This window comes from Cololabis saira, chromosome 18 (genome assembly GCF_033807715.1).
Source record: "Cololabis saira isolate AMF1-May2022 chromosome 18, fColSai1.1, whole genome shotgun sequence".
NCBI classification, from domain to species: Eukaryota; Metazoa; Chordata; class Actinopteri; order Beloniformes; family Belonidae; genus Cololabis; species Cololabis saira.
This window is the reverse complement of record NC_084604.1, coordinates 42,665,266-42,693,225: the sequence shown is the minus strand read 5'-3', so window position 1 is coordinate 42,693,225 and position 27,960 is coordinate 42,665,266. Positions and strand designations below refer to the sequence as shown.

Sequence of the window (27,960 nt, the reverse complement as noted above, 5' to 3'; positions counted from 1 at the left end):
GACATCAAGACATAAGGTGCAGCAAATAATGTGTTTTTGTGATTTTCAGTGTGTAAAACTAAATATAAATCCATGTGTGTTGAAGTAAGTAAAGTGAAATAAAGCTGCTGTCTAGACGATGAGTTTCCTTCATCAGCAACAAAACATCCAACAAGAACATCAGAAACTTTGTGTTGAAACTATGTCGTCACTCAATCAACTTTTTCAGAGAAAATGTTTGAAAAAACTCCTAAACAGACAAATATGTACTGAAAGATGAAGAAATGTCTCCTTAAAAATATGGAGATGATGGATATTGTTCATTTATTCATGATTAATGGGAAAAGACACTTATTATGAGTTATAATTGTTAATTGTTGTCCTCATCACTGACTTTATTGAAATCAGCACAAACTCAGACTTTTCTAATCATCAAGTCAATAATACTGAAGAGAAATATACGCAGACTATTGATCACATGTGTGACATCAATATGAACATCAGCCTTCATAAAGTCCATCACCTTTCTAATTCTCATCTGTATGGAGCATTTAGAATGATGAAGATGATGCTGAATTGTAATTTATATGTAAAATGATGAAGATGATGCTGAATTGTAATGTATCTTTTATTCTTTATTCAGGTTGGTGAGCTGCAGTCTGTCAGAGATCAGCTGTTCTTCTCTGGTCTCAGCTCTGAAGTCCAACCCCTCCCATCTGAAACATCTGGACCTGAGTTACAACTACGACCTGCAGGATTCAGGAGTGAAACGTCTGAGTGGATTTCTGGAGAGTCCAGACTGCAGACTGGAGACTCTGAGGTCAGACATGTTTTAGTTGTGTGTTCAGATGAATCTGATGTGAAAGTTGTGTTGACACTAACCTGCAGACATCAGGCTGATCTTCTACTGATCCACACTGACCATCTGACTGCTCTGAGTTCTTCTTCTCTGCTTTAGTTTCATCTTAAACTTCCTCTTCTGATTTATTACATAAAACTAAACATGTGAATGTGTCAGACAGGAACAAATCAAGAACCAGACATGTGTCTGAACCTGGAATAAAACATCTGAACAAACATGAATTAACTTTACAGCTAATACGTTCAGAAATGTCATCCAGATGTTAATAAACTGAGAGAGTCTGACAGATAATAGTGGACAGACTGAATGTGTAGTCGTCCAATATATGAGTTATAGAGCTCATTTACTAAATAACTTCTTACTGTGGATGAAATCAGTCAAACCAACGTTGGCTTCCTTTGACTAACATTAACTTTTATTTCAACAAATACAAGTTTACCAAATATAAAACTCTAAACATGGAAAAACATATTTTTCTGTGTTTTTAATATTATTCCCCAATATGTCTGTTAAGATAATTTCATCCAGGTGACAGCAAGACACGAGGTGCAACAAATAATGTCTTTTTGTGATTTTCAGTGTGTAAAACTAAATATAAATACATGTGTGTTAAAGTAAGTAAACTGAAATAAAGCTGCTGTCTAGACGATGAGTTTCCTTCATCAGCAACAAAACATCCAACAAGAACATCAGAAACTTTGTGTTGAAACTATGTCGTCACTCAATCAACATTTTCAGAGAAAATGTTTGAAAAAACTCCTAAACAGACAAATATGTACTGATTGATGAATAAATGTATCCTTAAAAACATGGAAATGACAATATTGTTCATTTATTCATCGTTTATGGAAGAAAACATTTCAACAAATTAAAATTTTTACATCAAAACTCAGCTCCAATAAACTTTTACGTTCATTTAATATTTACATAGAAAGACTGATATTTGAATTCAAATTCCATCAAAACTGTTTCTGTCATTAAAAACTACATTAAACCCTGGAGCATCAATTAGTTTCCATATTTTGACGAGTATTTGGTTCTAGTTTCCCTGTAAGGGCTCAGATTTGTACGTTTTTGTACCATCATGCATCTGTTCTTGATGAATCAAATGTATTTTTTTTTTTTTTTTTTTTTTTTTTTTACTATGAATGAATGAATGAATGAATGGTTTATTTCGGACAGAATACATTGAAACATTCACATGTTAGTTTCACAAATAAAATAAAAGGTAAATAAAAAATGTCCGAAAAAGGAGTATGCTGAAGCCAAGGGCTTATTATAGCCTATCCTGTGCAGTGTATATCATTCGGTGGATGATAATACACAAATAAGAAAAGAAATATATAAAAAGAAAACAAAGAGAAACTGTCATTGCATTATATTATATACTGTAAAAATAGTAAAACCAATAATGCAAAAAGGGGTATATAGTGTTGCTATTTTCATGTTAATCTATAATAAGCTATACCGACATAATTAAAAAAAATTCTTTATAACTGTTTATCATTTTATATTTAAACATTTTTTTGAAAACATAAATTGAGGTACACATTCTTAAATCATTATCACAGCAATTCCACAATTTCACACCTTTCACGGATACACAGTTTTCTTTACTTTTGGCTCTTCCCCATGCCTTCTTAAACATACCTGTGTGCCTTAGTTCATATTTACTGTTGTAGATTTGGAACAGCCTCTGAGAACATCTTGGGAGGAGATTATGATGTGCTTTATATATGATCAATAAGGTTTGAAGGTTAACTAGATCCCAGAATTTTAATGTATTTAAATTAATAAATAAAGCATTGGTTGGCGCCAGGTACTCTGCTCCCATAATTATACGTACTATTCTCTTTTGCAGTAAAAATATGGGCATGAGATTGGTTTTATAGGTGTTTCCCCACACTTCCACACAATATGTCATGTATGGGACTATAAGGGAACAATATAGCAGGTAATGTGATTTTTTATTTAAAAGTTCTTTGGATCTATAAACTATTGCGATTGTTTTGGACATTTTCTTTTTGACATGATTAATGTGGGATTTCCAGTTTAATTTATGGTCGATTAATACTTCAAGAAACTTATATTCAAAGACTCTTTGAATCTTCACACCATCAATCCTTAATGAGACTTCAGTTTTGATTTGTTGATTTCCAAATATCATAAATTTGGTTTTACTTAAATTTAAAGATAATTTGTTTACATCAAACCAGCTCTTCAGTGTGTTTAGTTCCCCTTCCATTGTTTTCAGAAGCTGCTCCACATTCTTTCCATGGCAAAACAAACTTGTGTCATCTGCAAACAGAACATAATTCAGAAGCTTGGATACATTGATGATGTCATTAATATATAAAATAAAAAGTTTTGGCCCCAGAACAGATCCTTGAGGAACTCCACATTTTACTTTCAAAAGTTCAGATTTAACATCTTGTATTTGTACATATTGGTAGCGCTCCTCAAGATAATCTTTTAACCAGATATTAGCCATCCCTCTGATACCATAGCATTCTAGTTTCTTAATTAGTAGTTTATGATCAACTGTATCAAAAGCTTTACTAAGATCTATAAACACACCAGCTGTGAATTCTCGACAGTCATTTGCTGTGGCAATCTGCTCAATTAGGTTTACTAATGCCATTGAGGTGGACCTGTTTGTTCTAAAGCCGTATTGTTGGTCGCATAATAGATCATGTTTCTCAATGAAGCTGTCAAGTCTGAGCACAAACAATTTCTCTAAGATCTTGGAGAATTGTGGGAGCAGGGAGATGGGTCTATAATTTGTAAATAAGTGGCCATCTCCATTTTTATATATTGGAATTACTTTTGCTGTTTTCATCTTATTGGGGAATATGCCCGTATGAAAAGATTGGTTACATATATGAGTCAATGGTTTCACAATACAGTGTATAATATCTTTTACTAAGGACATGTCTATTCCTGTCCAATCGGTGGACTTTTTATTTGTGCATTTTCTTACAATATCAATGATTTCACATTCCTCAACATCCCTGATAAAAATGGAGTGCAGATTGTTTTGCATTGTATCTCCAGTATTCAGCATCCCAGTCCCATTTATCTGTTCCTCAATTTCCTTGGCCAGATTGACACCAACATTTACAAAGAAAGCGTTAAATTCATTGGCTATGTCAATGGCTTTATTAATGATTACATTGTCATCTTTTACAAAGTAGTTAGGAATTGCAGTTTTCCCTTCACCTTTTTTAATTACCTTGTTTAACACCTTCCATATTTCCTGTGTATTACTCCTATGAAGTTCCAGTAATTTATGGTAATAGTCCTTTTTGTTTAATCTCATAATACTTATTAATTTATTTTTATAGGTTTTGTATTTATTTTCGGCTTCTTTAGTTCTTAGTTTTAAAAATCTTCTGTATAGGGCATTTTTCTTCTGACATGCATTTTCTATACCTTTTGTAATCCATGGCTTGACCACATGGTAGTACTTTTGTGTATGTTTCCTTTGTGGGCAATGTTTGTCATAGGACCACATTAGTGTGGATAAAAACGCATCATAGGCCTTATTCGGGTCACTATTCTCATAGACCTCATTCCAAGTTTGATGACTGAGCTCTAAATCAAGAGCGGCAATGGCTTCTAATGATCTATGTCTGGTATAGATACATGCATTTACTATTTTTTCTTTCCTTGTCTTAAAGACATTTGGAAAAATCGCAAATACAGGAAGATGGTCACTTATATCATATAGAAGAAGACCAGCTCTGATGTTATTTTCAATTTTATTTGTAAATATGTTGTCTATTAGCGTGGCAGTATCAGTGGTAATTCTACTGGGTTTTGTTATTAAAGGGAAGAGACTGTTGCTATACATAGCAGTGATGAACTCTACAGTCCTACTGTTGCCATGTGGGTTTAATAAATCAATATTCGTATCACCACATATTATTTTCACCTTATTGTCACTGACCTTATCCCACATGCAAGCCATCTGTTCATTAAAAATGTCCACTGAGGTTCCTGGGGCTCTATATACACAACCTATGACAATATTTGCCCTTTTATCAAGTTTTATTTCAATTGTTATACTTTCCAGGATATTCTCTACAGTTTTTGACATGGATTTCACAATACTACATCTTAGAGCAGTATCAATGTAGAGTGCAACCCCACCTCCCGTTTTGCCAACTCGATTTGTTGTAAACAGCTCGTACCCATCCAGTTGTACATCATTCACTTTATCCTCATTTAGCCATGTTTCAGATACAGCAATTACATTACATTTTTTGAACTTACACAAGTAATCCTTAATCCTTTCTAGATTCCTATGAAGACTTCTACTGTTAAAATGTATTACTGATAAGGCATCTTCCATTTTTACATGGCTGTTAAATTCATTCTCTGTATAGTACTCACAATTAATGTTAATGGTATTGTAGAAGTGGTTTTCAGGGTCAATATCAATTTCCCTGTCACATATTTTATGGTCGGTGTTGTCACATGCATTATAGTTCAGATGATCATAGCCTTTGGACTGCCTCTGCGGGTCTTTATACATATTGTCAATCTCCTCGTCAGATTGCTCGTCTCCCGATGAAGACGTGAAGTACTCATTGGACTCAGTCATAAGTCAATGTAGGTCCCCGATCCCCATTTTGTCGCCCATAGTCCCCCAGAGAATATTTTCCGTGTTGCAAGCATGCTTTAACAAAAAAGTGGAAAAAAAGGAAAAATAATGGCAGTGTCGTCAGCAGAGCTGGACAATCATGTGAGAAAAAAGGAGCCATAGTTTATCGGTATTTGTCCAAATCCTTGAGTTCTTTGATTGTAATAACTTTGGACTGCTCACCATTCGGTCGTATCATCACCTTGCAATTTCGTCTCCACGTACCTTTGATCTTTTCTTTATTCCTTAGCAGGCGTGCGTGCCTGGCGATGTCACCGTTTTTTTTGGTAAGGTGCTCGTTCAGATAAACCCCTGTACCCTTTAATTTCTTGGCCTGTTTCAGCAGATCCACCTTGTGCTTCCGATTCACGAATCGTATTATTACAGCAGGTTTCGTGGCAGGATCCTTTCTAGGAAGCATGTGACAAGCCGAAAGATCGGAACTCTGAATGGTAATGTTGTTAGTTTCCAGAAAGTGTATTACTTGCCGTTCCAGCGTCTCTAGCTCCACGGGCTGCGCCTCCTCACCAAGCCCGGAGTTCCTGGTCACGGAAGCATACGATCGATACTTTGCATCCAGTCCCGTAATAACAACATCTTCCATTCGTGTGTACTGCTCCAGTTCATCAATTCTTCGTTCCAGGCCTTCAATTTTACTGTCCTTCTCTTTGATTACTTTATTTAAATTCTCAATACTCTCCCTTAGTTCTTTAACTTCCTGCACAACTTGGAGCAGCTTGGGAAGCTCGGTGGTAACTTTACCGATCTCTTTAGTCAGGTGTGTTAGCGTCATCCTGATCTCCGCCAGGCTATCCTCAAAATGTTTGTTTGATCCCATTTCGGCATTGTCGTTGACTTTTTCTTTGTCTTTGCCTTTCCTTTTGGTTGTTTTCTCTTGATTTTCCATTTTCCCTGTTCTCAATTCCATAGATTTAGGTTTCTTAACTTGTTCTTAATTGTTGTTTTGGTAAAGTGCCAGCTTTTCACCACCCGCCGCCATCTTGGATTTCGCTTCAGAAGATGTGATCGCCGTTAAAAATCCACCTTGTGGGAGTTGGTTTGGCTGGAGCATCCAGGTGTAACACGTCACAATCAGCAGGCAAATATTAATCAGACAAAAGTTTTCCGCACCAGTTCCAGATTCATCACTGGAGAAGAGATGTCTTTCATGAATGCTGAATAAGCACAGACGTCCTCCTGTCCTGAAACTCTTTCTCTGCTCACAAAGTCCTTCTAGGAATGAAAACTTTATCGTCCAAAACATCATTTACAAACAGACGTGTTATTGGGACAGAAACACGTGACATGAATGGACTTTACATGGTCTAGACTGTCGTCCTCATCACTGACTTTATTTAAATCAGCACAAACTCAGACTTTTCTGATCATCAAGTCAATAATACTGAAGAGAAATATACGCAGACTATTGATCATGTGTGACATCAATATGAACATCAGCCTTCATAAAGTCCATCACCTTTCTAATTCTCATATGTATGGAGCATGTAAATGTTGTGTAAAAACACATCAAGTGCTCTTTGATGTGTTCTTTCCAACTAGGTGAATAACTGGACTGAAGCTGGGTGTGTCTAAGTTACGAAGAAATTATCAATATTTCAGTAGATTTAACTTAATAATTGCATGTAAAATGGTCCGAACATACATCAGGCGTCTCAATATTAAAATATTAGACATCAGTTCTTCATGTTTTTGTGTCTCTAACATTCAAACAAATGCTTAATTTTCTCTTCATACAAATTAATGAGTTGACATTTGTCCCAGAATTCCTCCTGACATGTTTGTTTCTGTGGAAACTTGAATGATTTGGCTGCACAACATGCGTTTGTATGATTGTATCCACTGGTGGAGCTGCAGAGTTGAAGAGCTGAAGTCACTACGTCTTTATTGGAGCAGCAGCATGATGTCATGAATATTGATGAAGATATTTTTCACTGGTTCTGTTGGACTATTTTAACCTGCATCCTGGAGGTTCAGCTCACATCTTTTATTCTTTATTCAGGTTGCAGTGCTGCATTTTTTCAGAGACCAGCCGTTCTTCTCTGGGCTCAGCTCTGAAGTCCAACCCCTCCCATCTGAAACTTCTGGACCTGAGTATGAACATCCTGCAGGATTCAGGAGTGAAACATCTGAGTGGATTTCTGGAGAGTCCAGACTGCAGACTGGAGACTCTGGAGTAAGACATGTTTTAGTTGTGTGTTCAGATGAATCTGATGTGAACGTTGTGTTGACACTAAACTGCAGACATTAGGCTGATCTTCTACCGATCCGCACTGACCATCTGACTGCTCTGAGTTCTTCTTCTCTGCTTTAGTTTCATCTTAAACTTCCTCTTCTGATTTATTACATAAAACTAAACATGTGAATGTGTCAGACAGGAACAAATGAAGAACCAGAGATGTGTCTGAACCTGGAATAAAACATCTTCAGAAAGTTTAATTAAATTAAAAGCTTATACGTTCAAAAATGTCATCCAGATGTTAATAAACTGAGAGAGTCTGACAGACAATAGTGGACAGACTGAATGTGTAGTCGTCCAATATATGAGTTATAGAGCTCATTTACTAAATAACTTCTTACTGTGAAGGAAATCAGTCAAACCAACGTTGGCTTCCTTTGACTAACATTAAATTTCATTTCATAAAAACAAGTTTACCAAATATAAAACTCTAAATGTGGAAAAACATATTTTTCTATGTTTTTAATATTATTCCTCAATATGTCTGTTAAGATCATTTCATCCAGGTGACATCAAGACATAAGGTGCAACAAATAATGTCTTTTATGGTTTTCAGTGTGTAAAACTAAATATAAATACATGTGTGTTGAAGTAAGTAAACTGAAATAAAGCTGCTGTCTAGACGATGAGTTTCCTTCATCAGCAACAAAACATCCAACAAGAACATCAGAAACTTTATGTTGAAACTATGTTGTCACTCAATCAACTTCTTCAGAGAAAATGTTTGAAAAAACCCCTAAACAGACAAATATGTTCTGATTGATGAAGAAATGTCTCCTTAAAAACATGGAAATGATGGATATTGTTAATTTGTTCATCATTTATGGGAGAAAACATTTTAACAAATTCAAATTTTAACATAAAAACTCAGCATCAATACATTTTTACCTTCATTTATATTTACATAGAAAGACTGATATTTGAATTCAAATTCTATCAAAACCGTTTCTGTCATTAAAAACTACATTAAACCCTGGAGCATCAATTAGTTTCCATATTTTGACGAGTATTTGGTTCTAGTTTCCCTGTAAGGGTTCAGATTTGTACGTTTTTGTACCATCATGCATCTGTTCTTGATGAATCAAATGTTTTAATCAGACAAAAGTTTTCTGCACCAGTTCCAGATCCATCACTGGAGAAGAGATGTCTTTCATGAATGCTGAATAAACACAGACGTCCTCCTGTCCTGAAACTCTTTCTCTGCTCACAAAGTCCTTCTAGGAATGAAAACTTTATCGTCCAAAACATCATTTACAAACAGACGTGTTATTGGGACAGAAACACGTGACATGAATGGACTTTACATGGTCTAGACTGTCGTCCTCATCACTGACTTTATTGAAGTCAGCACAAACTCAGACTTTTCTGATCATCAAGTCAATAATACTGAAGAGAAATATATGCAGACTATTGATCACATGTGTGACATCAATATGAACATCAGCCTTCATAAAGTCCATCACCTTTCTAATTCTCATCTGTATGGAGCATGTAAATGTTGTGTAAAAACATGTCAAATGCTCTTTAATTTGTTCTTTACAACTAGGTGAATAACTGGACTGAAGCTGAGTGTCTAAGTTAAGAACAATAAGACTTGAGAAATTATCAATATTTAAGTAGATTTAATTTAACAATTGGATGTAAAATGGTCCGAACATACATCAGGCGTCTCAATATTAAAATATTAGACATCAGTTCTTCATGTTTTTGTGTCTCTTACATTCAAACAAATGCTTCATTTTCTCTTCATAAAAATGAATGAGTTTACGTTTGTCCCAGAATTCCTCCTGACAAGTTTGTTTTTGTGGAAACTTGAATCATTTGGCTGCACAACATGAGTTTGTATGGATGGATCCACTGGTGGAGCTGCAGAGCTGCAGAGCTGAAGTCACTACGTCTTTATTGGAGCAGCAGCATGATGTCATGAATATTGATGAAGATATTTTTCACTGGTTCTGTTGGACTGTTTTAACCTGCATCTTGGTGGTTCAGCTCACATCTTTAATTCTTTATTCAGATTGAAGGACTGCAGTTTGTCAGAGACCAGCTGTTCTTCTCTGGTCTCAGCTCTGAAGTCCAACCCCTCCCATCTGAAACTTCTGGACCTGAGCAGGAACAACCTGGATGATTCAGGAGTGGAACATCTGTGTGGATTTCTGGAAGGTCCAGGCTGCAGACTGGAGGATCTGGGGTCAGACATGTTTTAGTTGTGTGTTCAGATGAATCTGATGTGAAAGTTGTGTTGACACTAACCTGCAGACATCGGGCTGATCTTCTACTGATCCACACTGACCATCTGACTGCTCTGAGTTCTCCTTCTCTGCTTTAGTCCACTAACAGTTTGTTTCTTCTTAAACTTCCTCTTCTGATTTATGAGATAAAACTAAACATGTGAATGTGTCATACAGGAACAAATGAAGAACCAGAGATGTGTCTGAACCTGGAATAAAACATCTTCACAAACATGAATTAACTTTACAGCTAATACGTTCAGAAATGTCATCCAGATGTTAATAAACTGAGAGAGTCTGACAGACAATAGTGGACAGACTGAATGTGTAGTCGTCCAATATATGAGTTATAGAGCTCATTTACTAAATAACTTCTTACTGTGGCTGAAATCAGTCAAACCACCGTTGGCTTCCTTTGACTACCTTTAAATTTAATTTTAACAAATACACATTTACCAAATATGAAACTCTAAATGTGGAAAAACATATTTTATCTATGTTTCTAATATTATTCCTCAACATGTCTGTTAAGATCATTTCATCGAGGTGACATCAAGACATAAGGTGCAACAAATAATGTCTTTTTATGGTTTTCAGTGTAAAACTAAATATAAATACATGTGTGTTGAAGTAAGTAAACTGAAATAAAGCTGCTGTCTAGACGATGAGTTTCCTTCATCAGCAACAAAACATCCAACAAGAACATCAGAAACTTTGTGTTGAAACTATGTCGTCACTCAATCAACTTCTTCAGAGAAAATGTTTGAAAAAACTCCTAAACAGACAAATATGTACTGAAAGATGAAGAAATGTCTCCTTAAAAATATGGAGATGATGGATATTGTTAATTTATTCTTGATTATTGGGAAAAAAACACTTCTTATGAGTTATATTTTTTTTATCAAAACTCAGCTCCAATAAACTTTTACCTTCTTTTAATATTTACATGGAAAGACTGATATTTGAATTCAAATTCTATCAAAACTGTTTCTGCCATTAAAAACTACATTAAACCCTGGAGCATCAATTAGTTTCCATATTTTGACGAGTATTTGGTTCTAGTTTCCCTGTAACGGTCCAGATTTGTACGTTTTTGTACCATCATGAATCTGGTCTCGATTAATCAAATGTATTAATCAGACAAAAGTTTTCTGCACAAGTTCCAGATCCATCACTGGAGAAGAGATGTCTTTCATGAATGCTGAATAAACACAGACGTCCTCCTGTCCTGAAACTCTTTTTTCTGCTCACAAAGTCCTTCTAGGAATGAAAACTTTATCGTCCAAAACATAATTTACAAACAGACGTGTTATTGGGACAGAAACACGTGACATGAATGGACTTTACATGGTCTAGACTGTCGTCCTCATCACTGACTTTATTGAAATCAGCACAAACTCAGACTTTTCTGATCATCAAGTCAATAATACTGAAGATAAATATACGCAGACTATTGATCACATGTGTGACATCAATATGAACATCAGCCTTCATAAAGTCCAACACCTTTCTAACTCTCATCTGTATGGAGCATTTAGAATGATGAAGATGATGCTGAATTGTAATGTATCTGTAAAATGATAAAGATGATGCTGAATTGTAATTTATCTTTAATTCTTTATTCAGATTGGTGCACTGCAGTTTGTCAGAGATCAGCTGTTCTTCTCTGGTCTCAGCTCTGAAGTTAAACCCCTCCCATCTGAAACATCTGGACCTGAGCATGAACAACCTGCAGGATTCAGGAGTGAAACATCTGTGTGGATTTCTGGAGAGTCCAGACTGCAGACTGGAGACTCTGAGGTCAGACATGTTTTAGTTGTGTGTTCAGATGAATCTGATTTTAAAGTTGTGTTGACACTAACCTGCAGACATCAGGCTGATCTTCTACTGATCCACACTGACCATCTGACTGCTCTGAGTTCTTCTTCTCTGCTTTAGTTTCATCTTAAAGATCCTCTTCTGATTTATGACATAAAACTAAACATCTGAATGTGTCAAACAGGAACAAATGAAGAACCAGAGATGTGTCTGAACCTGGAATAAAACATCTGAACAAACATGAATGAATTTAACAGCTAATACGTTCAGAAATGTCATCCAGATGTTAATAAACTGAGAGAGTCTGACAGACAATAGTGGACAGACTGAATGTGTAGTCGTCCAATATATGAGTTATAGAGCTCATTTACTAAATAACTTCTTACTGTGGATGAAATCAGTCAAACTAACGTTGGCTTCCTTTGACTACCATTACATTTAATTTGAACAAAAACAAGTTTACCAAATATAAAACTCTAAACATGGAAAAACATATTTTTCTGTGTTTTTTATATTATTCTTTAATATGTCTGTTAAGACCATTTCATCCAGGTGACATCAAGACATAAGGTGTAACAAATAATGTCTTTTTATGGTTTTCAGTGTGTAAAACTAAATATAAATCCATGTGTGTTGAAGTTAGTAAAGTGAAATAAAGCTGCTGTCTAGACGATGAGTTTCCTTCATCAGCAACAAAACATCCAACAAGAACATCAGAAACTTTGTGTTGAAACTATGTCGTCACTCAATCAACTTTTTCAGAGAAAATATTTGAAAAAACTCCTAAACAGACAAATATGTACTGAAAGATGAAGAAATGTCTCCTTAAAAATATGGAAATGATGGATATTGTTCATTTATTCATCATTTAAAGCAGCACAATGTAACTTTCTGCTTTTGTTGAGTTTGGCAGCTCCTTTGGACAAAAGCGGTAGTGCTTTACCAGTAGTGTGGAAGGGTTCCTACCATGCACTTCGAAGTTTCATAGTGCCAGTGAAGGCGATACAGACCCCTCAGACCATGACAGAGGTGTCATTAAACCTGTTGTAAGTTGATGTACCATCACAATGACTCTGGAAATATTATATTAAGGTGGAAAAGTTACATTGTGCTGCTTTAAGGGGAAAAAAATATTTAAACAAGTTCAAATTTTATACATCAAAACTCAGCTCCAATAAACGTTTACCTTCATTTAATATTTACATAGAAAGACTGATATTTGAATTCAAATTCCATCAAAACTGTTTCTGCCATTAAAAACTACATTAAACCCTGGAGCATCAATTAGTTTCCATATTTTGACGAGTATTTGGTTCTAGTTTCCCTGTAACGGTCCAGATTTGTACGTTTTTGTACCATCATGAATCTGGTCTCGATTAATCAAATGTATTAATCAGACAAAAGTTTTCTGCACAAGTTCCAGATCCATCACTGGAGAAGAGATGTCTTTCATGAATGCTGAATAAACACAGACGTCCTCCTGTCCTGAAACTCTTTCTCTGCTCACAAAGTCCTTCTAGGAATGAAAACTTTATCGTCCAAAACATCATTTACAAACAGACGTGTTATTGGGACAGAAACACGTGACATGAATGGACTTTACATGGTCTAGACTGTCGTCCTCATCACTGACTTTATTGAAATCAGCACAAACTCAGACTTTTCTGATCATCAAGTCAATAATACTGAAGAGAAATATACGCAGATTATTGATCACATGTGTGACATCAATATGAACATCAGCCTTCATAAAGTCCATCACCTTTCTAATTCTACTCTGTATGGAGCATTTAGAATGATGAAGATGATGCTGAAGATGATGCTGAATTGTAATGTATCTTTTATTCTTTATTCAGATTGCACTTCTGCAGTTTGTCAGAGATCAGCTGTTCTTCTCTGGTCTCAGCTCTGAAGTCCAATCCCTCCCATCTGAAACATCTGGACCTGAGTGGGAACAGGAACCTGCAGGATTCAGGAGTGAAACATCTGAGTGGATTTCTGGAGAGTCCAGACTGCAGACTGGAGACTCTGAGGTCAGACATGTTTTAGTTGTGTGTTCAGATGAATCTGATGTGAAAGTTGTGTTGACACTAACCTGCAGACATCAGGCTGATCTTCTACTGATCCACACTGACCATCTGACTGCTCTGAGTTCTTCTTCTCTGCTTTAGTTTCATCTTAAAGATCCTCTTCTGATTTATGACATAAAACTAAACATCTGAATGTGTCAAACAGGAACAAATGAAGAACCAGAGATGTGTCTGAACCTGGAATAAAACATCTGAACAAACATGAATGAATTTAACAGCTAATACGTTCAGAAATGTCATCCAGATGTTAATAAACTGAGAGAGTCTGACAGACAATAGTGGACAGACTGAATGTGTAGTCGTCCAATATATGAGTTATAGAGCTCATTTACTAAATAACTTCTTACTGTGGATGAAATCAGTCAAACTAACGTTGGCTTCCTTTGACTACCATTACATTTAATTTGAACAAAAACAAGTTTACCAAATATAAAACTCTAAACATGGAAAAACATATTTTTCTGTGTTTTTTATATTATTCTTTAATATGTCTGTTAAGACCATTTCATCCAGGTGACATCAAGACATAAGGTGTAACAAATAATGTCTTTTTATGGTTTTCAGTGTGTAAAACTAAATATAAATCCATGTGTGTTGAAGTTAGTAAAGTGAAATAAAGCTGCTGTCTAGACGATGAGTTTCCTTCATCAGCAACAAAACATCCAACAAGAACATCAGAAACTTTGTGTTGAAACTATGTCGTCACTCAATCAACTTTTTCAGAGAAAATATTTGAAAAAACTCCTAAACAGACAAATATGTACTGAAAGATGAAGAAATGTCTCCTTAAAAATATGGAAATGATGGATATTGTTCATTTATTCATCATTTAAAGCAGCACAATGTAACTTTCTGCTTTTGTTGAGTTTGGCAGCTCCTTTGGACAAAAGCGGTAGTGCTTTACCAGTAGTGTGGAAGGGTTCCTACCATGCACTTCGAAGTTTCATAGTGCCAGTGAAGGCGATACAGACCCCTCAGACCATGACAGAGGTGTCATTAAACCTGTTGTAAGTTGATGTACCATCACAATGACTCTGGAAATATTATATTAAGGTGGAAAAGTTACATTGTGCTGCTTTAAGGGGAAAAAAATATTTAAACAAGTTCAAATTTTATACATCAAAACTCAGCTCCAATAAACGTTTACCTTCATTTAATATTTACATAGAAAGACTGATATTTGAATTCAAATTCCATCAAAACTGTTTCTGCCATTAAAAACTACATTAAACCCTGGAGCATCAATTAGTTTCCATATTTTGACGAGTATTTGGTTCTAGTTTCCCTGTAACGGTCCAGATTTGTACGTTTTTGTACCATCATGAATCTGGTCTCGATTAATCAAATGTATTAATCAGACAAAAGTTTTCTGCACAAGTTCCAGATCCATCACTGGAGAAGAGATGTCTTTCATGAATGCTGAATAAACACAGACGTCCTCCTGTCCTGAAACTCTTTCTCTGCTCACAAAGTCCTTCTAGGAATGAAAACTTTATCGTCCAAAACATCATTTACAAACAGACGTGTTATTGGGACAGAAACACGTGACATGAATGGACTTTACATGGTCTAGACTGTCGTCCTCATCACTGACTTTATTGAAATCAGCACAAACTCAGACTTTTCTGATCATCAAGTCAATAATACTGAAGAGAAATATACGCAGATTATTGATCACATGTGTGACATCAATATGAACATCAGCCTTCATAAAGTCCATCACCTTTCTAATTCTACTCTGTATGGAGCATTTAGAATGATGAAGATGATGCTGAAGATGATGCTGAATTGTAATGTATCTTTTATTCTTTATTCAGATTGCACTTCTGCAGTTTGTCAGAGATCAGCTGTTCTTCTCTGGTCTCAGCTCTGAAGTCCAATCCCTCCCATCTGAAACATCTGGACCTGAGTGGGAACAGGAACCTGCAGGATTCAGGAGTGAAACATCTGAGTGGATTTCTGGAGAGTCCAGACTGCAGACTGGAGACTCTGAGGTCAGACATGTTTTAGTTGTGTGTTCAGATGAATCTGATGTGAAAGTTGTGTTGACACTAACCTGCAGACATCAGGCTGATCTTCTACTGATCCACACTGACCATCTGACTGCTCTGAGTTCTTCTTCTCTGCTTTAGTTTCATCTTAAACTTCCTCTTCTGATTCATTACATAAAACTAAACATGTGAATGTGTCAGACAGGAACAAATGAAGAACCAGAGATGTGTCTGAACCTGGAATAAAACATCTGAACAAACATGAATTAACTTTACAGCTAATACGTTCAGAAATGTCATCCAGATGTTAATAAACTGAGAGAGTCTGACAGACAATAATGGACAGACTGAATGTGTAGTCGTCCAATATAAGAGTTATAGAGATCATTTACTAAATAACTTCTTACTGTGAAAGAAATCAGTCAAACCAATGTTGGCTTCCTTTGACTAACATTAAATTTCATTTTAATAAGTACAAGTTTACCAAATATGAAACTCTAAACATGGAAAATCATATTTTTCTGTGTTTTTAATGTTATTCCTCAATATGTCTGTTAAGATCATTTCATCCAGGTGACATCAAGACATAAGGTGCAACAAATAATGTCTTTTTATGGTTTTCAGTGTGTAAAACTAAATATAATTAAAGCTGCAAGCAGCGATGAACGGGCCCTCGCACTCACGGCCACCGCCCCCCCCCATAAGCATATCAGAAACGACACCACCCACGACTTCCTATGTCAAACCATTCAAAAGATATAGCAGAAAAAGGGACAACCAATCAGAAGAAGGGGCGGGGCTAATTCAGGCCAATGAAGGCCAAGGACTCCATACAGAATCTGATGACACCACCCATGACTCTCTATGTCAAACCATTCAAAAGTTACAGCAGAAAATCGGGACAACCAATCAGAAGAAGGGGCGGGGTTAATTTTCACCAATTATGGTAAAGGACTCAATACCGAGTCCCATGACACCACCTACGACTCTCTATGTCAAAACATTCAAATGTTATAGCAGGAAATAGGGACAACCAATCGGAAGAAGGGGCGGGGTTAATTTTCACCAATTATGGTAAAGGACTCAATACCGAGTCCCATGACACCACCCACGACTCTTTATGTCAAACCATTCAAAAGTTATGGCAGAGAATAGTATTCTAGGGGGCGCTGTTGAGCCGTTAGGCCACGCCCATTAATGCAAACCATGAAATATCAAATTTATCGCCAAGTCTGTCTTGCATGCCAAATTTGGTGACTTTTGGAGAACTATCAAATATGGACCAATCAGATTTCAAAATGGCCGACTTCCTGTTCGGTTTCGGCCATGGCTCCAAGAGACTTTTCTTTAAGTTGTGCCATGATACAGGTGTGTAGCGATTTTCGTGCATGTACGTCAAACCGTATTGTGGGGCTTGAGGCACAAAGTTTTCCGGGGGGCGCTGTTGAGCCATTTTGCCACGCCCATTAATGCAAACCATGAAATATCAAATTTATCGCCAGGCCTGGCTTGCATGCCAATTTTGGTGCCTTTTGGGGAACTATCAAATATGGACCAATCAGATGAAGGGTGGGCACGCTTTTTGGCGTCTAGCGTCGCCACGGTAACACTTTTGAAAGAGAAAAGTAATGTGTGTAGTCGCAGGATGGAGACGCACATTTGTACGTATAACACATCTGGGTTCACGATACGGTTCGGGCCGTATTAATTCTCGAAGGAATGGCATATATTGCTCCAAAATTACGTGATTAATTCAGAATGTTCAAAATGGCCGACTTCCTGTTCGGTTTCGGCCATGGCGCCAAGAGACTTTTCTTTAAGTTGCGACATGATACAGGTGTGTACCGATTTTCGTTCATGTACGTCACACCGTATTCTGGGGCTTGAGGCGCAAAGTTTTTTCGGTCTGAACCAACCAGATGAAGGGTGGGCGCGCTTTTTGGCGTCTAGCGTCGCCACGGTAACGCTTTTGAAAGAGAAAAGTAATGCGTGTTGTCGCAGGATGAAGACGCACATTTTGATGTATAACACACTTGGGGGCACGTTATGGTTCGGGCCGTATTAACTGCCGAAGGAATGGCATAAATTGCGCCAAAGTGACACGATTAATTCGAAATGGCCGACTTCCTGTTCGGTTTCTCGACATGACGCCCAGAGACTTTTCTTTAAGTTGCCCCATGATACAGGTGTGTACCGATTTTCGTGCATGTACGACAAACCGCATTGTGGGGCTTGAGGCACAAAGTTTTCAAGGGGGCGCTGTTGAGCCATTTTACCACGCCCATTAATGCAAACCCTTAAATATAAAAATTTTCGCCAGGCCTGACTTGCATGCAAAATTTGGTGACTTTTTGGGCACGTTTAGGGGGGCAAAAAGGCCTTCCTTTTGTCAGAACAATAAGAAGAAGAAGAAGAAGAATAATTCCTGCAATTACAATAGGGCCTTCGCACTGCAAGTGCTCGGGCCCTAAATACATGTGTGTTGAAGTAAGTAAACTGAAATAAAGCTGCTGTCTAGACGATGAGTTTCCTTCATCAGCAACAAAACATCCAACAAGAACATCAGAAACTTTGTGTTGAAACTATGTCGTCACCCAATCAACTTTTTCAGAGAAAATGTTTGAAAAAACTCCTAAACAGACAAATATGTACTGATTGATGAAGAAATGTCCCCTTAAAAACATGGAAAGGTTTTTACATTTTACCAAGTTCAAATTTTAACATCAAAACTCAGCTTCAATAAACTTTTACCTGCATTTAATATCTACATAGAAAGAGTGATATTTGAATCCAAAGTCTACCAAAGCAGTTTATTCCATTAAAAACTACATTAAACCCTGGAGCATCAATTAGTTTCCATATTTTCACGAGAGTATGTGGTTCAGCACAAACTCAGACTTTTCTAATCATCCAGTCGATAATACTGAAGAGAAAAAAATAATAATAATAAAAGCTGCAAGCAGCGATGAACGGGCCCTCGCACTCACGGCCACCGCCCCCCATAAGCATATCAGAAATGACACCACCCACGACTCTCTATGTCAAACCATCCAAAAGTTATGGCAGAAAATAGGGACAACCAATCAGAAGAAGGGGCGTGGCTAATTCAGGCCAAAGAAGGTCAAGGACTCAATACAGCGTCCGGTGACGCCTCCCACTACTCTCTATGTCAAACCATTCAAAAGTTTTAACACAAAATAGGGAAAACCAATCAGAAGAAGGGGCAGGGCTAATTCAGGCCAAAGAAGGTCAAAGACTCAATACAGCGTCCGGTGACGCCTCCCACTACTCTCTATGTCAAACCATTCAAAAGTTATGGCAGAAAAAAGTATTTTAGGGGGCGCTGTTGAGCCGTTAGGCCACGCCCATTAATGCAAACCATGAAATATCAAATATATCGCCAGGCCTGGCTTGCATGCAAAATTTGGTGACTTTTGGAGAACTATCAAATATGGACCAATCAGATGAAGGAGGGGGGCGCGCTTTTTGGCGTCTAGCGTTGACACAGTAACACTTTTGAAAGAGAAAAGTAATGCACATAGTCCCAAGATGGAGACGCACATTTTGATGTATAACACACCTGGATGCACGTTACGGTTCAGGCTGAATTAATTGCCGAAGAAATGGCATAAATTGCGCCAAAATTACACAATTAATTCAAAATGGCCGACTTCCTGTTCGCTTTTGGCCATGGCGCCAAGATACTTTTCTTTAAGTTGCGACATGATACAGGTGTGTACCGATTTTCGTTCATGTACGTCAAACCGTATTATGGGGCTTGAATCCCAAAGTTTTTTCTGTCTGAACCAATCAGATGAAGGGTGGGCACGCTTTTTGCCGTCTAGAGTCGCCAAGGTAACGAAGAAGAAGAAGAAGAAGAAGAAGAAGAAGAAGAAGAAGAAGAAGAAGAAGAAGAAGAAGAAGAAGAAGAAGAAGAAGAAGAAGAAGAAGAAGAAGAAGAAGAAGAAGAAGAAGAAGAAGAAGAATTCCTGCAAATACAATAAGGCCTTCGCACTGCAAGTGCTCGTACCCTAATAATACTACTGATGAGAAATATACGCAGACTATTGATCACATGTGTGACATCAATATGAACATCATCCTTCATAAAGTCCATCACCTTTCTAACTCTCATCTGTTTGGAGCATTTTACTGCTATTTCAACATTTGGAGTCATCACCAGAAAAATAACACCAGAAAAATAACTCATTTGACAATTTTCACCTGTTTCAAGTCAATTTTCACTTGAAATAAGTAGGAAAATCTGCCAGTGGAACAAGATTTATCTTCTCATTACAAGCAAAAAAATCTCAGATTTTTCTACTTATTTCAAGTGAAAATCTTTGAAAAAAAATTGTTGTTTTTTATTTACTTTTTGTATGAACAGCAGCAAAGTTGAATAAAATATCTATTTTTCATTGAAGTACCCATCTTTCTCGTGTTTATTATCATTTGCCACATAATTAAAGCAACCTCATACTAAATTTAAGAAAACAATTTTTGCATTTTTTTGTCATATAATTTCATCCAAAACTTGTATAAATCGAAATGTGTTTCTTTGTGTGGCAGCCCTGTCATGGCTTGGCGGGCAATAAGTTCTGGTACCCGACCGGACTGAACAGCGCCATGCACAGGTGCTGTATGCAGGTCAGGTTCAGTCAGCTGCAGAGATGAGTGGACCTCAGCAAACCTCCATGAGCCGTTTCTTTACTGGTTGTTCGAGTAAAAGAAATGGTGATGAACAAGTAGAAGTGAACAAGCACGACATTATGTATATAAAATACGGATTTGTTGCAATTGGCGATTTGGAGGCGCCAAACCCACTATGTTTTATGTGGAGAAACGCTCGCCAACGAAGCAATGAAGCCATCCAAGCTTCAAAGACACTTAAATACAAAACATCCTTCTCTCAAAGACAAACCAGTGGATTTTTTCGAAAGGAAAAAACGTGAGTTACATTTGCAGAAGCAAGTTTTAAAGGCCACAACATCAGCTAACGTCGCTGATGATAGCCTGCATTTTAAAATGCATAGTTTTTTTCTAAAATGTTTATTAAAATTGACATAAATTGTCAACCGGTCCCTGAGCTTTTTGTTTATACTTCTGCTGGTCCTTGGCTCAAAAAAGGTTGGGAACCCCTGCTATAGATCATGGCATTTTACTGCACAGGTTAGAGCATGTTGTTGGGATTAAAGGGACAGCTCTATGTTGGTTTAAATCATACCTATCTGACAGGTTCCAGTTTGTTCATGTACATGAGGTTTCTTCAGAACAGTCAAGGGTCTGTTATGGTGTTCCGCAGGGTTCAGTGCTAGGGCCAATCTTGTTCAGTTTATACATGCAGCCGTTGGGAAGTATAATCCAGAATCACGGCATACACTTTCATTGTTATGCTGATGATACGCAGCTCTATTTTTCTATGAAGCCAGATGAGACAGAACCGTTGGTTAAACTTCAGGCATGTCTTACGGACATCAAGGACTGGATGTCCAGAAATGTCTTGCTTCTAAATTCAGATAAAACAGAGGTTATCATTCTTGGTCCAGAGCGTCTTAGGAAGGGACTAGATGGTGTTGCGATGGCTTCCAGTGCAACTGTGAGAAACCTTGGTGTTATTTTCGATCAGGATTTGTCGTTTAAACCATATGTCAATCAGGTTTGTAAAATAGCATTTTTCCATCTCCGTAATATTGCAAAGATTAGGAAAATCCTCTCGCAGAGTGATGCAGAAAAACTAGTTCATGCGTTTGTATCTTCTAGACTAGATTACTGTAATGTGTTGTTAGCAGGATGTCCAAGTAATTTGCTGAATAGGCTCAAGCTGATCCAGAATGCAGCAGCGCGAGTGCTGACAGGAATTAGCAGGAGAGACCACGTCTCTCCAGTGTTAGCGTCGCTCCATTGGCTACCCGTAAAATTCAGAATCCAATTTAAAATTTTATTACTTGCGTATAAAGCCCAAATCGGCTTAGCTCCGCATTATTTGCAAGACCTGATAGTGCCGCATGTTCCTGTCAGAGCTCTCCGTTCTCAGAGTGCAGGTTTACTCGTAGTTCCTAGAGTATCCAAATGTAGATTTGGAGGGCGGGCGTTCTGCTATCAGGCACCATTACTATGGAACCAACTTCCAATCTGGGTTAAGGAGGCTGACACCACCTCCACCTTTAAAACTAAACTTAAAACATTTCTGTTTAGTAAAGCCTATAGTTAGTGTTTAGTAAACCTCTAGCTGGTGTTGGTAAATCTCTAGGTAGTGTAAACTCTAGTGTGCCAGAGTCGTTCCTGTAGTTTCTTGTGCTGGCCCCCCCTTCTCCTCCCTTTTCTCTCTTTTGTCCATGTTGCAGCAGCCTTTGCCGGACACTGGAACCTGCAGTGTGGGAGTGAGGGGTGCAGGGTAACGGCCCCTTTTGGGCGGGGGAGAAGGTTCGTCCCTCAAGAATCCTCTCCCTGGCCCTGCCCCTTCTCAACCTTTCCCCGACCCTGCACCCCAACCTGGGACTTGATGATTGGGCCGGAGCTTCGGGAGCTGCATGCTGGCCTGCGGTCCCCACCCCTGGTCATCCCGCTGCTGCTTCCACCTGCCTGCTGTCCCCACCCCCGGGCATCCCGTTGCTGCATCCACCTGCCTGCTGTGCTGCTGCCGTCCCTGACCCACCAGTCTGGCCCTCGGCAGGAGGGTCCCCCCTTATGAGCCTGGTCCTGCTCAAGGGTTCTTCCCTCCTAAAGGGGAGTTTTTCCTTGCCACTGTTTGGCTTAAGGTTTTTCTCCCACTAGGGGAGTTTTTACCTGCCATTGTTTATGTAATAACTGCTCGGGGGTCATGTTCTGGGTATGGGTCTCTGGAAAGCGTCTAGAGACAACTTTTGTTGTATTAGACGCTATATAAATAAAATTGAATTGAATTGAATTGAATGAAGCTGTGAGAGGAGGATGATGACAGGCTGCAGGATTGGACAGAAACACAGAGACAGCAGTCGGCCAATCAGAGGGTCCAGATGTTTGTTGTAGACCAGTGTTGTGCTGGTGTTCACGTGTCCAGAAATAAAGGAATATTCCAGCTGACGGCCTTCCAGGATTTTCAGACACACAGCTGCTCCACTGCAGCTCTGAACTCTGAAGTCCTGGATGTGCTGATGGAGGGATCTCTGCAAACACTCCTTTTTCTGCTCTCTTCTTTCTTCTTCCCTCTACAGATGATGGAGGGATTTCTGCTAACTCTCGTTTATCTGATCTCTTCCTTCCTCTTCCTCTACAGCTGATGGAGGGATCTCTGCAAACACTCCTTTATCTGCTCTCGTCTTTCTTCTTCCCTCTACAGCTGATTGAGGGATCTCTGCAAACACTCCTTTATCTGCTCTCTTTTTTCTTCTTCCCTCTACAGCTGATGGATGGATCTCTGCAAACACTCCTTTATCTGCTCTCTTCTTTTTTCTTCCCTTTACAGCTGATGGAGGGATATCTGCAAACACACCAATATCTGCTCTCTTCTTTCTTCTTCCCTCTACAGCTGATGTAGGGATCTCTGCAAACACTCCTTTATCTGCTCTCTTCTTTCTTCTTCCCTCTACAGCTGATTGGGGGATCTCTGCAAACACTCCTTTATGTGCTCTCTTTTTTATTCTTCCCTCTACAGCTGATGGATGGATCTCTGCAAACACTCCTTTATCTGCTCTCTTCTTTTTTCTTCCCTTTACAGCTGATGGAGGGATATCTGCAAACACTCCAATATCTGCTCTCTTCTTTCTCCTTCCTCTACTGCTGATGTAGGGATCTCTGCAAACACTCCTTTATCTGCTCTCTTCTTTCTTCTTCCCTCTACAGGGGGGGAGGATGGTGAGTGTCCAGGATGGACGAGTCGTGTCCTGATCGTCCTCAGAGTTGAAGCAGAACCAGTTTGTGTGGACCGTCTGACTGGACCGTGATGAAGATGATGATGAAGATGTACATAGTTTCTGAATTCCAGAGTTTTACAAACTCCTCATATATTCATTTATTTCATGTTAAGTCAAAAAGTCATTATTAGGGCCCGAGCACTTGCAGTGCGAAGGCCCTATTGTATCTGTAGGAATTATTTGTATTTTTATTTTTTTTCTGACGAAAGGAGGGCCTTTTTGCCCCCCTAAACGTGCCCAAGAAGTCACCAAATTTTGCACCCAAGCCAGGCCTGGCGAAAAATTGGATATTTAATGGTTTGCATTAATGGGCGTGGTAAAATGGCTCAACAGCGCTCCCTTGAAAACTTTGTGCCTCAAGCTCCACGATACGGTTTGGCGTACATGCACGAAAATTGGTACACAGCTGTATAATGGCGCAACTTAAACACAAGTCTCATGGGGTCATGCCCGAAACCGAACAGGATGTCAGCCATTTTGAATTAATCGTGTCATTTTGGCGAAATTTATGCCATTCCTTCGGCAGTCAATTCAGCCCGAACCGTAACGTGCCCCCAAGTGTGTTATACATCAAAATGTGCGTCTCCATGCTCCGACACCACGCATTCCTTTTCTCTTTCAAAAGCGTTACGGTGGCGACGCTAGATGCCAAAAAGCGTGTCCACCCTTCATCTGATTGGTTCAGACAGAAAAAACTTTGCGCCTCAAGCCCCATAATACGCTTTGACGTACATGAACGAAAATCGGTACACACCTGTATCATGTTGCATCTTAAAGAAAAGTCTCTTGGCGCCATGGCCGAAACTGAAAAGGAAGTCGGCCATTTTGAACATTCTGAATTAATCGTGTAATTTTGGAGCAATATATGCCATCCCTTCGAGAATTAATTCAGCCAGAACCGTAACGTGCCCCCAAGTGTGTTATACATCAAAATGTGCGTCTCCATCCCGCGACTACGCGCATTACTTTTCTCTTTCAAAAGTGTTACCGTGGCGATGCTAGATGCGAAAAAGCGCGTCCCCTTCATCTGATTGGTCCATATTTGATAGATCTCCAAAACTCACCAAATTTTGCATGCAAGTCAGGCTTGGTGATAAATTTGATATTTCATGGTTTGCATTAATGGGCGTTGCCTAACGGCTCAACAGCGCCCCCTAGAATAATTTTATCTGCCATAACTTTTGAATGGTTTGACATAGAGAGTCGTGGGTGGTGTTGTGAGATTCTGTATGGAGTCCTTGACCTTCATTGGCCTTAATTAGCCCCGCCCCTTCTTCTGATTGGTTGTCCCGATTTTCTGCTGTAACTTTTGAATGGTTTGACATAGGAAGTCGTGGGTGGTGTCGTTTCTGATATGCTTATGGGGGGCGGTGGCCGTGAGTGCGAGGGCCCGTTCATCGCTCCTTGCAGCTTTAATTCTTATTATATTATTGTTAAAAAAAATAGTACATCAAAATGTAGCCTTTAATTAGGGCCCGAGCACTTACAGTGCATACAGTGCACACCTGCATTGTATCTGTAGGAATTTTTTTTCTTTTTCTTTCTTCATTATTTTTCCGACTAAATGAGGGCCTTTTTGCCCCCCCTAAACGTGCCCCAAAGTCACCAAACTTTGCACGCAAGCCAGGCCTGGTGAAAAATGTGATATTTAATGGTTTGCATTAATGGTTAATGGCTCAACAGCGCCCCCTAGAAAACTTTTTGCCTCAAGCCCCACAATACGGTTTGACGTACAGACACGAAAATCGGTACACACCTGTATCATGGCCGAAAAGTCTCTTGGCGTCATGGCCGAAACCGAACAGGAAGTTGGCCATTTTCAATAAATCGTGTAATTTTGGCGCAATTTATGCCATTCTTTCGGCAGTTAATGCGGCCCGAAGCCTACTACGAATGTAGTGATGTATAAAAGTCTACGGTGCTGCAGCAGAGCTGCTCAGCAAAGCAAAGTGTTCCTTCCAGTAAATATTGTAAATGTTTTCTAGATATTACGATGATTTTTAAGACTTCAAAGAAAGTCAAAATTCTTCAGTAAAACTTGGATCGTTTCTCTTGTTCAGTTTACTGTGGTTAATGAGTGTTTGTCTGCGATTAGTCTCAGTACCAGGAGCAGCACCGACCATCACAAGGCACTTTTCATTCTCTTGTTCAGCATCAAACCAGCATCAAACCAGCATCAAATCAGCATCAAACCAGCATCAAACCAGCAGCAGCAGGGACTTCAGACCACGACCACATCTGACCCTGGAGGGAAGTCCAGACTTCTGGATACCGGCGATGAACAGTGATCCAACACTAGATGCTGTGTTGTCATGGAGACCAGCGAGGTAGATGATGGTCCGACTGAAGGCTTCATCACAGCCGTGGAGCAGCGTTCTCCATCTCACTAGTTTGTAGTTTCCATCTATGCATCAAAAGCCAATGGAAATAACAGGAAGTTGGCAGTTTAAAGAGGCATTTAAGAAAATGTGCATTTTTCTTTTAAATGATGATGTCAGTGTTTGTAATACAAATTATATTTACCTTTACCGTTTTATTCAAATGAAGCATGTATGGCATGGTGCTGCCCTCAGATAACAAACCATATATCTGGACCTCACGCCACTCTGTTAACGTTTTGGAGGGAATTTAAATGTTTAAATATCACTAGACATGTCTATGTCCAATACAAAGAGGGGTTAAAGTTCATGTGCATTTTTAATTCATGTCTCTTCATTTTAGTGGACATTGTCAGTTTAAGTGTTTTTTTCACTTCACTTTAATTCAACCTACTTTTTACATTGCAGCAATTAATTTTTTCACTTTGTTTAACATGACCCTTTTCTTATTTTTAATACCTTTGTCTCTTTATTGTGTGAGTGCTGCTGAGTCCCCAAACTTCCTCCAGTATCAAAAAAGTACCTGCCTGTCTCGGGTTCGAGTCACGGACCAAATCCATTTTATTTGGGTTGGAGTTTCTGAGGTTAGAAATCCTGTAAATGCTGATATTTAATGTGTGAGCATTTCTGTCCAAAGAACTCAGAACTGAATGTATGTTTGCAACCTGTAACGGTAAAGAGAAAGTGATGTTTAAATGATCTGAGACATTTATAAAGTCTGAAAGAAAGTAAGTTAAGGACTGTCTAAGTGCTTGTTGAAAAATAAAAAAGTGAGTTTAAAAATACAAAATAATCTGCAATGGAGTGTTGAATGTTTTAAATAACTTGGAGAAAAAAGGAGTACATATTAAAAGTAGTCTTTCTCCATGTAGAGGGTCAGAAAATAAGTTGGACGAATAATTAAAAGTTAAAATAAATGTTTCCCTCTAGTGGATACATAAATTACTACTTTAATATTTGTCTTGTGCAGATATAAAATCGCTGTGTTTAAAAATCAAATCTCTGGAAATTGTTGTGGTTTTTTATTAATTCCAAAGTGGGGATATGTTCTTGGTACAGCACGAAAGTAACAATATACACCAAAGTGAATTTAAGAATATATGAAAAATATAAACAAGTATAAAGGAACAACATACAGGCAAGCAGCGTTGATCAGGCCCTCACACTCATGAAAAAGCAAATAAACATCTTATCGATTGTTTTGACTGTGTGTAACAGGTTATTTTCTTCCCCCTTTAATGCATGTTCAAACACAGGTACAGGAGTACTTAGAGAATTGATTGAAGTGTGTGGTGAAGTAAAAAATGTGCATGATACATTAATGGGTCTACTGCCATGTGTTGAAAGAGAAAAACACGAAACATGGTTTAAAGCAAAAATGTTGCCTAATGATGAATGTATTGCAGATGCAAAAATTTGGATTTCATGTGATGAAGGAAATTAAAATGGTTATTTTGTGGATGACATTAATCCTAATGACAGTGTTTCAAATATTGATAAACGCTCAAGTCATAGGAGCCATCACAGTGGTAGGTCAAGTACCACATCTTATGCAGCCATAACGGCTGAAGCAGAAAAGGCTGCACTTGTTGCCCGTGCTGCAGCGTTAAAGCAAAGGCTTTGGAGGAGGAGGAGGAGCAGCTGAGGAGGAAAAGAGAGCGGCTTGATTTGGAAGCTGAAATAACTGCGTCCACGTGGGCAGCAACAGCCAAAAGCGCATCGACCAGGTTACTCTAGGTCAAACATTCTCAATAAGGATCTTTTGTAGTCAACATTAGTAGTTTTCATCCGTTAATTATGAGTTTTGTTTGGCAGTG

General features: G+C 38.4%; 1 protein-coding gene across 1 annotated transcript in view; it reads left to right on the top strand.

Annotated features, from left to right (window-relative positions):
• LOC133418305 (ribonuclease inhibitor-like) overlaps positions 1-27,598 on the top strand; it is a 49,165-nt gene extending 21,567 nt beyond the window's left edge. Inside the window, exons 10-16 of the mRNA XM_061706879.1 lie at positions 623-799; positions 7,507-7,680; positions 9,761-9,934; positions 11,601-11,774; positions 13,649-13,825; positions 15,700-15,876; positions 25,861-27,598. Of these exons, the coding sequence (XP_061562863.1) occupies positions 623-799; positions 7,507-7,680; positions 9,761-9,934; positions 11,601-11,774; positions 13,649-13,825; positions 15,700-15,876; positions 25,861-26,053 (1,246 nt within the window). The 3' untranslated portion in view covers positions 26,054-27,598. The remainder of the gene's footprint in view (positions 1-622; positions 800-7,506; positions 7,681-9,760; positions 9,935-11,600; positions 11,775-13,648; positions 13,826-15,699; positions 15,877-25,860) is intronic.
• Positions 27,599-27,960: the final 362 nt, after the last annotated feature.